The sequence below is a fragment of the Coffea eugenioides genome, chromosome 1, assembly GCF_003713205.1.
Source record: "Coffea eugenioides isolate CCC68of chromosome 1, Ceug_1.0, whole genome shotgun sequence".
Taxonomy (NCBI): Eukaryota; Viridiplantae; Streptophyta; class Magnoliopsida; order Gentianales; family Rubiaceae; genus Coffea; species Coffea eugenioides.
This window is the reverse complement of record NC_040035.1, coordinates 12,589,960-12,604,536: the sequence shown is the minus strand read 5'-3', so window position 1 is coordinate 12,604,536 and position 14,577 is coordinate 12,589,960. Positions and strand designations below refer to the sequence as shown.

General features: G+C 33.7%; 3 protein-coding genes across 3 annotated transcripts; 2 read left to right on the top strand and 1 right to left on the bottom strand.

Annotated features, from left to right (window-relative positions):
* The first annotated feature begins 251 nt into the window (after window positions 1-251).
* LOC113768052 (probable 2-oxoglutarate-dependent dioxygenase ANS) lies at window positions 252-2,882 on the top strand. The gene is made up of 4 exons (XM_027312284.1): window positions 252-470; window positions 1,036-1,280; window positions 1,523-1,853; window positions 2,643-2,882. The coding sequence occupies exons 1-4, from the start codon at window positions 252-254 to the stop codon at window positions 2,880-2,882; spliced, it is 1,035 nt and encodes a 344-aa protein (XP_027168085.1).
* A 32-nt stretch (window positions 2,883-2,914) lies between these two features.
* On the top strand, window positions 2,915-6,181 carry LOC113768042 (probable 2-oxoglutarate-dependent dioxygenase At5g05600). The gene is made up of 3 exons (XM_027312273.1): window positions 2,915-2,979; window positions 4,889-5,216; window positions 5,939-6,181. Exons 1-3 carry the CDS (start codon window positions 2,915-2,917, stop codon window positions 6,179-6,181), a joined length of 636 nt encoding a protein of 211 aa, XP_027168074.1.
* A 1,964-nt stretch (window positions 6,182-8,145) lies between these two features.
* On the bottom strand, window positions 8,146-10,467 carry LOC113768035. Its single transcript, XM_027312262.1, has 7 exons — window positions 10,230-10,467; window positions 9,734-9,996; window positions 9,444-9,647; window positions 9,047-9,148; window positions 8,581-8,958; window positions 8,257-8,493; window positions 8,146-8,166 (listed from the first exon to the last, which is right to left on the bottom strand). The coding sequence occupies exons 1-7, from the start codon at window positions 10,465-10,467 to the stop codon at window positions 8,146-8,148; spliced, it is 1,443 nt and encodes a 480-aa protein (XP_027168063.1).
* Between the last annotated feature and the right edge of the window lie 4,110 nt (window positions 10,468-14,577).

Genomic DNA, 14,577 nt, shown 5'->3' with positions numbered 1-14,577 from the left:
AGTTAAAGATTTCGAATTCGACATTTTTCGATTATGCTTCCACTCTTCTCCGTGCCATCCAACCTTTTATTTAATATCTATCAAGTTGGCAAAAAATATTTCAAGCTCATTTTATTTTGTTCTTGATTAGGTGAGAGTAGGTGAAGGTACTGAACCAAAGAATCTTTAAAACAACTCATCACTCAATTTAATTAAGATGTGACTTGTCTATTTATTCGAGCCAATCAAGAAACTTGTTTGGCAAAGAAACAATGGCTGATGCACTAAAACCTGATGAATTGGCCATCAATTCCAATGTCTTCCCCCAAAAACCTACCATCAAAGGCATTGAAAGCATCAATAATGCCACCTTTCCACTTTTGCAGATTCCAATTGTCAACATTGGCATTCTTAATTCTTCTCTTTCATCTGAAGTGGAGGTGGAACTAAGGAAACTGTGCTCAGCTCTGGGTTCATCTGGTTATTTTCAGGTTCATTCCAGCATCAATCTAGCCCTCTAGATTAGTGCTGAGAACATTATTTTTCCTTATGTATTCCTAGTTTCCAATTTTTTTTTCCTTTTCATTTTACATAAACATAATTGATCCCAGGTGTGCTATCCCTACAGGATGGGAGTCTGAACTGTTATTAGAGCAATTGCATAGGATTATTCATGGTGGAGATTCCACTGATCGATAAATTTCTGCAAGTACACATGGTCGATCGTAGTATAAAATCACTTGAAATATTCTAGCAGTCGAACCTTTAGGAACGAGCAATTGCACAGTATTATTCTTGGTGAAGATTTCACCATTTCAAAAAACAATGCCGATATTAAAGCATACATAGAATTTGAATATCTAGTAGGTCCTGTAGATAAACACTACAAACTATTGCCATTTATAGTTATCGTTTCTACATTGGTTTAGTAGCTATATTTATTATTTGATTATTTACGCCATCTCATGCAATTGGTATTCTCAATTAGCAGGCTGGAAAATAGTTTGGTCACATTACAAGTAAATTAATTCTCTTTTATTATTCTTTTAACTTTAGGCAATTAATCATGGAATGAGTACTTCATTCCTAGATGAAGTGCTGGAAATCACAAGAGCATTCTTTAACCTTCCATTGGAGGAGAAACAGAAATATCCCAGAGTTTCCATTGAATTGGAGGGTTATGGGAATAACACTCACAAAAACTATCAAACCCTTGGATGGAATGAACGGCTCCATCTTAATGTGCTCCCTGAAACTGCCAGGAACTCTGGAAAATGGCCACAAAGTCCTGAAAATTTCAGGTTAAGTTTACACATTTTTAGACAGAAAGAATTGTTTCCCATAGTTTGTGTTCCGTATGTATGTCCCCCAATTCTCCTGGAAAATTTCAATTGTCCTTATTTAAAAGGTGTCTCAATTCTTAATATTTAAAATAAAAATATAATTTCTTGAAATATCCATCTAGTATTATGAGGTTCATTAAACAAAATCCTTGTGTTAGTCAAATTCTTGATGTTACAAGAACTTTTAACTCAATTTGTAGGAGGGTTTTGCTTGAATACACAGAAAAACTGAGGGTGATGAATGAAATCATTCTTAAAGCTATGGCAAAGTCACTAAACTTGGAGGAGAATTGTTTGCTGAATCAATTTGGAGAAAATCCACGAGCTGTGTTCGGTTTTAATTTCTATCCACCATGTCCATTGATGCCGGATGTTTTTTATGCTGCCACGCCCCATTCAGATGCGTCTATGACTAGCTTTATCTTGCAAGATAAAGAAGTGGAAGGCCTTCAAGTCTTGAAAAATAACCAGTGGCATAGAACTCCGCTTACTCCGGATGCCATTGTCGTCAATGTTGGTGATCAAGTTGAGGTAACTAGATCTTTTGTTTTTTTTTTCGCCATATGCTGTTTGCTTGTTCACTTTTGAATTAAACAAAGTCCAAGAAAAAAATTTACCCCAAAAAAAGAAAACTCGGATTGTGTCTTAGCCAAAAAATTTAGCTACGTAGCTTAGTAATCCTAGAAGTACACAAGTTTCATATTAAGTTGCAATCGTCATTTTTTCAAGTGGTAAGTTGCATCAAATTTGTTCCAAAGATCCAGTTTCATGGGTAGGAACATTATTCTTGTCCTTGAGGTCTCTGGAACTCCTAAATTCTCTTCTTTTTTGCTTTTTTCTTATAAGATTTAGATTCTCATCTTGAACCGAAAAAATAAAGAAAAGAATTGCTTGGAGTCTCTTCTTGAACGAAAAACATTAAAAAAAAAAATTTGCTTGGTGTCTTACCTTAAAATGAACAAAGAAAGAAAAGAAATTTCCATCTGGCTTCCTTACGATGTCCAGATAACATATACATCCCCGTAGTAACTAAAACGTCAACGACATCATTGTTAAACTTTGCAGTTATATTTTATTTTACCAATGTATTGCGAAAGACCTCTTCAATAGTAGCAAAAGAGATGAATTTTGAAATTTGGTCATTTCCCATTATACAAAGTAGGACGAGAGATTTGTTTAATTCATGAAGTGAGACTTCAGCTGTAATTACGAAAACGTCGTTGTAGATCTACATAATTTGACATCTTCTCCAATCAACGCAGTTTTATCCATTTTCTAGGCGATTTTTAGTTTTCAACTTCTGTTCTATTTGATTTGCAGATAATGAGTAATGGGATATTTAGAAGTCCAGTCCACAGAGTTCCAACAAACAACAAAAGGGAGAGAATATCTCTTGCCGTTTTCTTTGGTCCTGAACCTTCGATCGAAATCAAACCAGCGGAGGGACTCATTGATGATAAAAATCCGAGGTTGTACAAGAATGTCATAGATTATCCTCAACATTATAGAGAGAACATTCAACATGGGATCACAAGCCCTTTAGATGCTTTGAAAATTTGACACTGTTGAGATGAAGATTACGTGACAGGAAAATGAGTCTTGAATGTGGATTGTTTCATGCAGGACTGTGTTCTTTTCTGGTTGTGAATTCCTTTGGGTTAGGCAAAGGAAAACTCTCATGCAATAATTAAATTCTTTTATACCATTTTATATTATGCCATTATGTCTTTAATTAGCTAATATTGTCTCTCCTTATTTTTTTTGTTTCAAAATTATGCAAGAATAACTTGATTTTTGGGGCAAGAGGTAGGTTGGATGGTACTAAGGGTAGAAGTATAAGTGAGAGATCTTGAGTTTGAATTTTGAACCCTTCATATTACACTAAAAAAAATAAAAATAACCTGATTTTGTTTTGATTAAAGAGCATAAAAGAAAAGATAATATCAATTTCATTCCTTATAATTGTAACTTACCAAATTGCCTGAAGGTTGAGATTTGTCAAAAATATAACCCTAAAAGTTGAGTTGCAAATAATGGGTGAGAGGGGATATGATTAATTTTTGACAAATAAATACTCCAGATTTTCAAAATAGCTTTAATTCTTAATGTGTATGTGTACATATACTTTTCCTATTCCATACGAATAGGGATACTGAAACTAGGAACTGGACAGTCAAACACAGAGACACAAAAATGTATACATATACACACACACACGTGCATATGCATAGAAATCTTTCGTCTTTTATCTTCCACAGTTCATGTCACATAAATGGTCTCAAAAAAATCTTTAAAGAGTCGAACTCTTTTGTGTTACTTCAATTCTTCTAGAGTAAAAAAGATTTGTTACACAGATTTTCAAACAGAGTTGGTCGACGTCAATTTTCACTACATCAAAATAATGATTCTGCAAATGCAATTAGTAATTGTGTCACAAGCATGTTTACTTACTGATTTACTTATACAAGAATTCAGAAGCTTTAGCTAATAACTGATAAAGCGACATAAAAATTAGGGTTGATCACATTTAATCCCCTTAAGGTATAACCCATTTTTCAGTTTACCCCCTAACCTTTAATTTTGCTCACTTAACCCCCTATAGGACAAAATTGCTCTTGCATTATTTTGACTTTTCATTTACTTTGTTTTCCTTTCTTTTATTTCTTTTTCTCTTTCTTCTTTATTTAATTCTTCCTCTTTTCCACAAAAATCTTCACATTAATGATTGAAATTAAAAAAGATGAATTGTAAAGATCTATTTTCTCCTTTAATGATTAAAAAAATATTCAAATCACTTTCCTAAAATACAATATTTTTAGCCTTTCAATTCTTTTAATTTTGGATTTTCCTCTTTCCTTTCTAGTTTCTTATTTTATTCCCAAGAAAATATCTTAAGATGAAATTGTGACCTGATTAATAATAATCATTAATTGAAATTTGTGACACATGGCATCATACAAAAAATCAAAATTAGTTTTTGATGCCTTTAAACCTTCACCCAGAAATATGCAATTACAAACTCAAAACAAAAATTTTAGTTGAAATGAAATTTTCTATTGGGAAGGATGAAAGAGAGAAGAAAGAGAAAAAGAAATAAAAGAAATGAAAACAATTTCGTCTTATGATATTTTCTTGAGAATAAAATGAGAAACTGGAAAGGAAAGAGGAAAACCCAAAATTAAAAGAATTGAAAGACTAAAAAAATTGTATTTTAGGAAAGTGATTTGAATATTTTTTTAATCATTTAAGGAGAAGATAGATCTTTACAATTCCTCTTTTATAATTTCAATCATTAAGGTGAAGATTTTTGTGGGAAAGATGAAGAATTAAATAGAGAAGGAAGAGAAAAAGAAATAAAAGAAAGGAAAACAAGGTAAATAAAAAGTCAAAATAATGCAAGGGCAATTTTGTCCTATAGGGGGTTAAGTGAACAAAATTTAAGGTTAGGGGGTAAACTGAAAAATGGGTTATACTTTAAGGGGATTAAATGTGATTAACCCTTAAACAAAATCCTTGTGTTGGTCAAATTCTTGATGTTACAAGAACTTTTGTGACTCGATTTGTAGGAGGGTTTTGCTTGAGTACACAGAAAAACTGAGGGTGTTGAATGAAATCATTCTTAAAGCTATGGCAAAGTCACTAAACTTGGATGAGAATTGTTTTCTGCATCAATTTGGAGGAAATCCGAGATTGCTTTCGACTTTTAATTTCTATCCTCCATGTCCATGGCCGGATGTTTTAGATGCCAACAAGCCCCATGCAGATCCGTCTGGGATTACCCTTATCTTGCAAGATGATGAAGTGGAAGGCCTTCAAGTCTTGAAAAAAAATCAGTGGCATAGAACTCCGCTAACTCCAGATGCCATTGTCGTCAATGGTGGTGATCAAGTTGAGGTGACTACATCCTTTTTCTTTTACCATATACTGTTTGTTTGTGTACTTTTTTAATTAAACAAAGGCTAACAAAAAAAAAATCCCCCAAAAAAAATAAAAATAAAATAAAACTTGAATAGTGTCATTAGCTACACGTAACTTGACAAACTAAAGAAGCACACAAGTTTCATAAGAAGTCGCAATCATCATGTTTTAAGGGGTAAATTGCATCGGGCCCTGAAAAATCAATTTAACTTCAAGCTTGTCCTAAACAATCAATTTAACTAGTAGAAATATTAGTTAGATGACCGTAAAATCTTAGGTTCAACTTTTAAATTCTCTCATTTCTTCCTCGTATATAAGGTTTGAGGTCTCAGTTAGAATCCCCCTGTCCCTGCCACCAAAAAAAAAAAAAAAAAGTCATATTCCTCTGCAGCAACTAAAACGTAAATGACCTCATTTGTTAAGCTCTATAGTTATATATGCTTCATCTCCATTCATGTAATTTCAAAGATCTCTTCTATCTTAGCAAAAAGAAGCAAATTGTGAAGTTGATCATGTCCCCTCATACAAAGCATGATAAGGAATATGTTTAATTACTTGATAGGTATTGAGATTATTGTACTTATGAAAAATGTCATTGGTAGTTAGAATAATTTGCCTTTTTTTCCAATTAAAATCAACAGTTTTATCTATTTTCTAGGTGATTCTTATTTCTAACTTCGATTTTATTTGATTTGCAGATAATGAGTAACGGCGTATTCAAAAGTCCAATACATAGAGTTCCCACAAACAACAAAAGGGAGAGAATATCGCTAGCTTTTTTCTTTTGTCCTGAACCTTCGTCCGGTGAAATCAAACCCGCGGAGGGACTCATTGATGACAAAAATCCGAGATTGTACAAGAATGTCATAGATTATCTTCGACACTTTAGAGAGAACATTCAACATAGGATCGCAAGGCCTTTAGATGCTTTGAAAATTTGACACTGTTGAGATGAAGATTATGTGACAGGAAAATGAGTCTTGAATGTGGATTACTTCATGCAGGATTGTGTTGTTTTCTGGCGTTGAATTCCTTTGGTTTAGGTAAAGGAAAATTATCATGCAATAATTAAATTCTTTTATACCATTTTATATTATACCATTATGTCTTTAATTAGCTAATATTATCTCTCCTTATTTTTTTCTTTCAAAATTATACATTAATAACTTGATTTTGTTTTGATTAAAGATAAAAGAAAAGATAACATTAATTGCATCCTTAATAATTGTAACTTACCAAATTGCCTGAAGGTTGATATTTGACAAAAGTATAAAACTAAGTTGAGTTGCAAATAATAGATGAGAAATGATATGATTAATTGTTGAGAAATAAATACTCCAGATTTTTCAACTTAGCTTTAATTCTTATGAGTATGTGTAAATATAATTTTCCTTTTCGAAATGAATGTGGATTCTGAAAATAGGAAGTAGTCCAACTTATGGACAATCAAACACAGGCTGAAAAATGCTCAGATATACACAGACATACATATGCATAGAAATCTATTTTCTTTTTATCTTCTAAAGCTCATGTCACAAAAATGGAGTCAAACTCTTTGGTGTTGTTCAATTCCCATTGAGTTATAAAAAAAATATTTGTTATGCAGATTTTCAAACGGAGTTTGTTAACGTCAATCTTCACTATTTCAAAATAATGATTCAGCAAATGTAATTTGTATTCATGCCACAAGTTTTTTTTTTTTTTTTTGGGGATTGCTTATACAAGAATTCGAAAGCCTTAGCTTTTTCTTTTTATTTTTTTTCCTAACAAGAGAGGGATGAGAGTTTAGAAGCAGGGAGAGGGATGAGTTGTTCTTAATTGTAGATATACCAAGGGGAAGGACGATTAAGCCAAACCATGTCTTTGATCGTGCTGGAGTTCCAACCGTAGGGGTGAGGACCTCTGGGATGGTTTTGGTGGAAATGGTTGACAAGAATGGGCTCTATTTTTCTGATGACTTCGCCCTGATATTCCATATGAACAATTACAAGTTTCTGAGCTACTTTTGATATCGGATAATCGCAGACAATTTTGTTAATACAGCCGGACACAGACTTTTGAAATGTGATATTTGTCCCAAGTTCGCCACAGATGTAATATCATGGAGCCGCACTACAACAAAAATGGCCTTTAGCGGCATTTACAGGTGTCAGTATAGATAATCTAACCTGACACTTTATCTATCCTCACACCTAGGGCGAGTGTTGTCCCTTCCAATGTGGGGATAGCCTCAAATCATTAGCAGCATTCAAATGTGTCAGGAAAACCATGCTACTATAGCATTCCCTCTGCCAACAAAAACTTTTTTTTGTGATAATCGAAAGTGTCTGTATAGCATTAGGACATCAGTAGCGGATCAGTAGGATATCCAATTTATGAAGGCATCTTGAGTTGTCTTAATATATGGCTTTAAGGACACGTAGCCATGTGAATTTACACTGCTTTGGACGACATGCCCATTTGTCATTAGTGTTTTTCGAAGCTAAGCTATGCTGACACTTTTAATTGCCAAGAGTTTTTTCCCTGTTTTTTTTTTTTTTATATGGAAGCAACCTGCAATTAGTCCTCCTTGCTGTACATTCCATCAACCAGAATCCCAAGGGACTTGTAAAATTATCCCAAAGAGCAGAATGCATATAGCAATTTAAAAGAAGAAGTCAATACTCAAATATATTTCATTAAATTAAAAGTGGATAACAAGTACTAAAATCGCAAACAAGTGCTAATTAAAAGCAAGTACTAAAATTCCAAACCAGTACCAAAAGATTGTCATTTACAATAACTTGAAAGACTTTCTTGTGCACAAACTAAAAGACTCTCATCCCTAACAAGTTGAAAGAAGTAGAAGTAGCTTCCAAACTTTCCATTTTATTGAGAGTCCTCAGTCATAACCATGAAGTCCCCATCATTCTTCAGCTGTTTCCACCTGTGCACAAAGACCAAGGGGATCATTAGATCATCATAGCTAGAACTAAAATTCCAGAAAATCTGCAATGTATTTAAGTGCATATCTCACCAAATGACAAGGCCAAGCAACTGGTGCACCAAGTGCATCTTGAATTGTTTGCTGCAAATCATACGGTCTAATCAATTGCTCATGTGGACTCATTGCAACTTGTATCTGTATTTCACACCAGTTTGGCCCAAGAGCTTGTCCCCCGACCTCATCCAATGGATTCAGACTCCGTAAATATCCCTTTGCCACGATTTTTGTTGGGTCAAACAAACTTTTTAGTGAAACCATATTCCCTACCTAGTAAAGATCCAACAAGTACAAGAATCAAACTCATGCCAAATTCCAGATTACAAATGTGAAAGTTTAAAAGTTGTAAATACTTACTCGAATAGGTCGCGTGGCTCGCGATGGAGTTTGGCTTGACACATTGTTAGATGATGATGAAGGATGTCTCGGGCTGTCAATTGGAGAGCCCCTTCCATGTTGAACTAAAACCATTTTCTTCAAGCTGGCTATTTCATCATCTTGTCGCTGAAGCCTTTCCTCCAAACGGACCAATGTTGACTGTTGTTGAACACTTATACGGTAACATGTGTTATGACTAGGAATGTCTTCCCATAAGTCCGTTGGATTCACACCGTCACTAAACAAGCGAACATGACCATGTTTGTCTTGCCCAACCACCTGGGCAAATATATCATTGCGACCAACTGGATCTTGCGACTCCGATGGAAGCTGATTTTTCAGCTCATTCATTTTTTTCTACATAATAAAGGAAAACACTTGTTATTGCAAAAGCCTGTCTGAAAACAATGGTAGAATTTATAGGCTTGTGTTCTCAGATCCTTACCAAATTCTCAGCAACTATGATACTTGATGGAGTTCCATCGGCATGGGTATAAAACTTATTGAACATTTCTACTCTAGTAGGAGGTCTTCCCAACTGTTTGACCTATAAGAAATTGAATTTTTTTAATTATAATTTTAGTATTTAGCATATAATTAAAAAACAAGCTAACATAATGAAACATGTACGAGTTAAAAAAATAGCAACTAAAAAAAGGATGAGATATCACCAAGTGGTTCCGAAGATGAGCAAATGACTTTTTTCCAGTTGTGTGGTTCATCTTCTTCTCCCCTCTAGCTTTCTTGTTCCTCTCACTTAGTTTCTAAATTTCAAAATCAAAAGCAAGATTACAGCATTGAATAAACACAACTTTATGAAGAATGTTGTAGCTGATTTGTACCTTTGCTTCTTCACTTTTCCAATAAACCCAAAGTTTGATCCATTGCTCTTCCCGTACCCTTATGTCCTTTTGAAACCGAGCTTCAGCATTTGGCACGGCAGGATCAAAATATGTAGCCTTTAAATCTGCCTTCCAGCTTCTCCATTTTTTGCCAATAGATCTTAAGGTCCAAGCTTCTAGTCCCATAGGCAAAGCAAACCTTTCCTGAAACGTAGTTAGGAACTAGAAAATCAACATAACTTCACAGTAATTTTTGTAGAAAGCATACATAATACAAAAGCTACCATTACCTTTATCACTTCTAACATGTCCATTTTAAGTTTCCTTGGCATCTTAAGCCAACTTTCAACATCTATTGGACAATACATACCATTCCTAGCCAAACTGCCCAAGAATTCAGAAAAAGAGGTTTTCTCACTTATTGGGATCCCATTGTCATCGAGTTTAATCTCAATCCGTGGAAAGTCCTTAGGCCGACCCCAAATTTCTTTCATAAATGTAGGGCCTCGGGTTTTCTGATGTACTTCACTTGAATCATTTGTAGTTTCTTTTCCTGTATTAAATAAGAAAAGGGTGCAAGTTATGAACATAAAAAATGCACTTCTGGAATTGGTTCAAACAGTTAGTAATACCTGCATCGTCCGAGTTGCATGACATGAAGGTGGTGTCATTGGAATGTTGACCTTGAGAATCCTGATTTGGATTTTTTTTCAGTTGGTACGTGCCTTGTTCCAAGTGGAGATTGTTGAATTGGAGAGTTCTGGCACTGCTCATGCGACTGTGAACCTCCATCAGCTTGTTGAGTAACTTGGTCACCTGATTCATGCATTATTCCCAATGTAGAATTCTGGATTGGAGATTGAGGTGCCCGAGCAGCTTCTCCTTGAACTTGTTCAATTACATTTTCATGGCTTGTTCCAAGTGGAGGCTGCTGCCTTGTTTCATGACATGAGGGAGGTTGCTCAATTGGTTCATCTCTCAATCCATTGGCAGTGCGCTTACATTTTCGACCTCCACGGGCCATACCTGCATAATTCACCATTTATTTGATACCAGGTCCACCACCATATATATATTTTTTTGGGGGAAGAAAGGGACAAATGTAAATGTGTAGCCTTTATTGAAGCAGACACTCTACCTATAGCAGTGCATCAATCTGGGATAATGGATAAAGTATACAAACTAAAATTAATGAACAAGTTATCTTGACTACAGCGTACACTGCAAGCCGAGCTCAAGCATACTTTTATTGAACTAATTTTGAGTTGCAACGAATATTATTGAATCTATTGTATATCAAACTCGGGCAGTTTGCTTCTAATTATATTTGAAAAACCTTTTTGCTTATAAATCAGAACTTGAAAACAGCTTTAAGAACTTGAAGATTACAGTTGGGTAAATTTGACGAAACCCACAAATCAATTCTCAAAATCCTAATACTATCATCTCTATCAACAAAATGTTCTCACGTCACAAGGTCTGCTCAGGTCATGTAGTTCCATTTGAGAGGTTACTAAAAAGTTCCCATGGAAAGTAAAAACAGAGCAGAACCAAAAGAAGTCCATCATTCATGGGGAAACCCCCTACTTGCTCAAATCAAGCAGTCCAGCACACAATCATTTGCTGGTGAAAAACAAAACTAACATAATAGGCATTTTAGAACCCAATATCTACCAAGTACTAGCAAAGACACTTACAATTTTCAACAATCATACTAGAATCCAAAGCTATCATTTTCATTTGTGACTACAAATTTCCTCATAAACAATCAGCACCAACAATTTAGAAGTCCAGGATTCATGAGGAAAAAAACTTTGGAAATTTACTCTTTAAAGTTGTAACAGAAAGCAACTGACAATACACAACACTATGTCGCATTCAACAGCTCTCACAAGCCACATTGTCCTAATCTGACAAGAAAGAATAACAGATAGCATCTCTACCAGGCTTTCGACCTATGCAACTAGAAATGTGCTTCTCAGAAACGGAGAAAGAGGTTGTCAGAAATGGGAATCGAACAACCTCAATTAGACAGATGTCTACCATGCAATGCAAAATTAGACACAAAATACTGAAATTACCTCAAACTATGGCTTGAATCCTTAACTTCTCGGTTTCCCCAAGCTTAAAGATCTGAACTTCAGCTTTCACCCAAGCTTTGAAGCCCTAATTTCTCATTCCTTGCCACCAAGCCAATGCAACAGCCGAATTAGGGATTTTCATGGTGCGAGCTCAACAAAGTTACCTAAATGGGTTCGAGTTCATGGATAGGTTTATCCAAATTGGTGGTGCGAGCTTGAAACAGAGAGAGAGGGCAAAGGGAGGGGACAACGAGAGAGGGAGAAGATGTCTGAAATAAAGGCGATACTAATGACGCCAAAGTAAATTAGTCAAGCCTCTTGAATTTTTCAATTTGCCGCGCTAATTTTTGTGTGTTTAGGCAAAATTTTGTTAAAGCTACATAACAATTAAAAATGTTATTACAGCTATATACAATATAATATACCAACTACAAAAATAACAACTTAAAATTTTGTTAAAGCTATATAACAAGTAAAAATTTTGTTAAAGCTATACACAATATAGTGTAACAACTAAAAATATCTTAAATTAAAAATTTTGTGAAGCTAACAAAAAACATGAATTTAATCAAAATGTTTTCAGTACCCAATTTATTTTATGCTACTAGCAATTATGTACGGCTTGTAGTCTAACAAGCCGTTAGAAGGATCGAATTAGTTTATGGAACATAAAAATGAACTTGTGAATACATGAACTTTCCATTGATAAATGTTAGGATTAGAATTGATTGAACATATATATATTCAATATTTTCAATTCCAAAGCAATTGCCGTTCAACTTTGTGTTTATTATAAGCTATTAAACACTTAGAAGATCTTAAATTTGAACATTTCACTGCAATTGCCGTGTAACTTTGCGTTAATTAGAAGCAATTAAACACTTAGAATATTCAATGTTTTCAATTCCAAAGCAATTGCCGTTCAACTTTGTGTTAATTACAAGTAATTAAACTAGAATTCGGGTTGTCCGAATTCATATATTTCGAATTTGGTTCGAATTCGGTAATGGAGTTTATAAATTTTATATAATATTATATAATATTATAAATTTTATATTATATAATAAATTTTATATTAAACACTTAGAATATTCATTGTTTTCAATTCCAAAGCAATTGCTGTGTAACTTTGCGTTAATTAGAAGCAATTAAACACTTAGAATATTCAATGTTTTCAATTCCAAAGCAATTGCCGTTCAACTTTGTGTTAATTAGAAGCTATTAAACACTTACAAGATCTTAAATTTGAACTTTCCACTAATAAACGTTAAATTAGTGGAAAGTTTGATGGTCAATCCAAAATTTTGACAAAACCGATTAAACTCTCCCAAAGATCAGTTATGGAGTGGACATATATGCAATAACAATCCAAGTTCGGAATGATCGGTTCGGTCGATTCGACCGGTTCGATTGTGTCTCCAGTCTTGTTCAATGGTTAATCCAAAAATTCAATTAAACCGAACAACCTTCAATCAAAGATTAGTTATGGAGTATATATACAGAATATGCAATAACAACGTTTGATCAGTATGATCGGTTTGATCTATTCGATCGTGCTTGATCGGTTCGATCGTGTCTCCAGTCACTTTAATGGTTAATCCAAAATTTCGACTAAACCGATTAAATTCGATCAAACATCAGTTCGACCGGAAATTTAGAGAATTTAACTTTTTGAATTGTTATTTATTTAAAAAATAATTTTTCCATTGTATTAAAAAATTATTTAAGAAATTTATCGATTAAAGTTTCAAATTATTTCTATTGATCAAAAATTAGAGAGGGGTGATTGGAAATAAAAAATTGGCCATAATACAATGATTCACTACATTAATATTACAGCCTAAACTAGGCTTGCTCAATCTAAAAAAATTGGGCCTGAGCTTCATGTTTACCTGTCTCTTAATAGCTCAAACTTGGCAATTTAGATTTTTTATTGGTACAAAAAACCGTCAAATAATTTTAGCTTCAGTCACCGCAATGGATCAAAATAGATCCTAGGACCATAAATCGCTTATGGAGTACTTAAGGCTGTTAATAGGATTGGGGCAGCCCAAACTAGGCATGCTCACTCTAAAAAAATTAGGCCTGAGCATGTTTAACTTTGATAGGCAGAGCTCGAGTGTAAATATAATACTACATGAATTAAATTTAAATTGAGTTTGGACTTTATTAGGCTCTGCTCAATTAAATTCAACTTTGATAGGCCTAAGTTTGACTCAAAAAATTAAACACATACACACACACAAAAATTTATAATTTATAATTATATTATATAAATATAAAACATAAATATTTACAATATATTATTTATAATTACATATTTTTATTATGAGTTTGGGCCCAACCTAAGAGAAGCTTGAAACGCTAATGTAGTTTTTGAGATGAACATGAACCTCATAATATAAACTCAAAATCTGGAAGGCTGAAAGCTCTATTTCTTTGTGAACTGAGTTTAGATTAGATTTGAGCGCAAAAAATTGGCCATAATACAATGATTCACTACATTAATATTACAGCTTACAATTAATGGAATTACTTATAAAATAATGACCAGTATTTATCCAACCCATTGGGCTCTTAAAATTAGTAATGGGTTGTTTTATGTTTGGTCTGAATTGATTTGCAAAAATTGCATTATATCTTACACTCAAAAGTTTAAAAAACAAAACAAAGAAATGATTATTGTAATTATCAAAAATAATAATAACAATTTTGTTAAAACATTTAACGAATCATAATCAAACTTGAAAGTGAATTTGATGGATAGCAATTTCCCATAACACAAAGGCATTTAGAGATTGCACAGAACATTTCAATTGAGACCATGTATGGTGTACGGGCAGGTGCTTGAATAAACACCATGATCTGCAATTCCGCAAATTTGAAACCATATTTGTCCCTTCAAATTTAGTTTGATGTATACAATAATCAAACGAACCAAAACTCACAACCTTCAAGTAATTTTAGACCAACGAAATGTAGACAAGTAATTGCAGCCAGTAGTAGAGCCTTAGCAATTGAAACATATAACAAATAATTCTGGGCCAACAAGC

Bases quoted from the DNA above. Each gene is read 5' to 3' on its own strand.
- LOC113768035 (XM_027312262.1), bottom strand. From the start codon at position 10,467: ATGGCCCGTGGAGGTCGAAAATGTAAGCGCACTGCCAATGGATTGAGA. The intron at 9,149-9,443 runs GTACAAATCAGC...AATTTCTTATAG, and splicing joins GGAAAAGTGAAGAAGCAAAG to GTCAAACAGTTGGGAAGACC. The intron at 8,494-8,580 runs GTAAGTATTTAC...GATCTTTACTAG, and splicing joins GAGCCACGCGACCTATTCGA to GTAGGGAATATGGTTTCACT.
- LOC113768042 (XM_027312273.1), top strand. From the start codon at position 2,915: ATGAGTCTTGAATGTGGATTGTTTCATGCAGGACTGTGTTCTTTTCTG. The intron at 2,980-4,888 runs GTTAGGCAAAGG...CTCGATTTGTAG, and splicing joins CTGGTTGTGAATTCCTTTGG to GAGGGTTTTGCTTGAGTACA. The intron at 5,217-5,938 runs GTGACTACATCC...TTTGATTTGCAG, and splicing joins ATGGTGGTGATCAAGTTGAG to ATAATGAGTAACGGCGTATT.
- LOC113768052 (XM_027312284.1), top strand. From the start codon at position 252: ATGGCTGATGCACTAAAACCTGATGAATTGGCCATCAATTCCAATGTC. The intron at 471-1,035 runs GTTCATTCCAGC...TTTTAACTTTAG, and splicing joins GTTCATCTGGTTATTTTCAG to GCAATTAATCATGGAATGAG. The intron at 1,281-1,522 runs GTTAAGTTTACA...CTCAATTTGTAG, and splicing joins CAAAGTCCTGAAAATTTCAG to GAGGGTTTTGCTTGAATACA.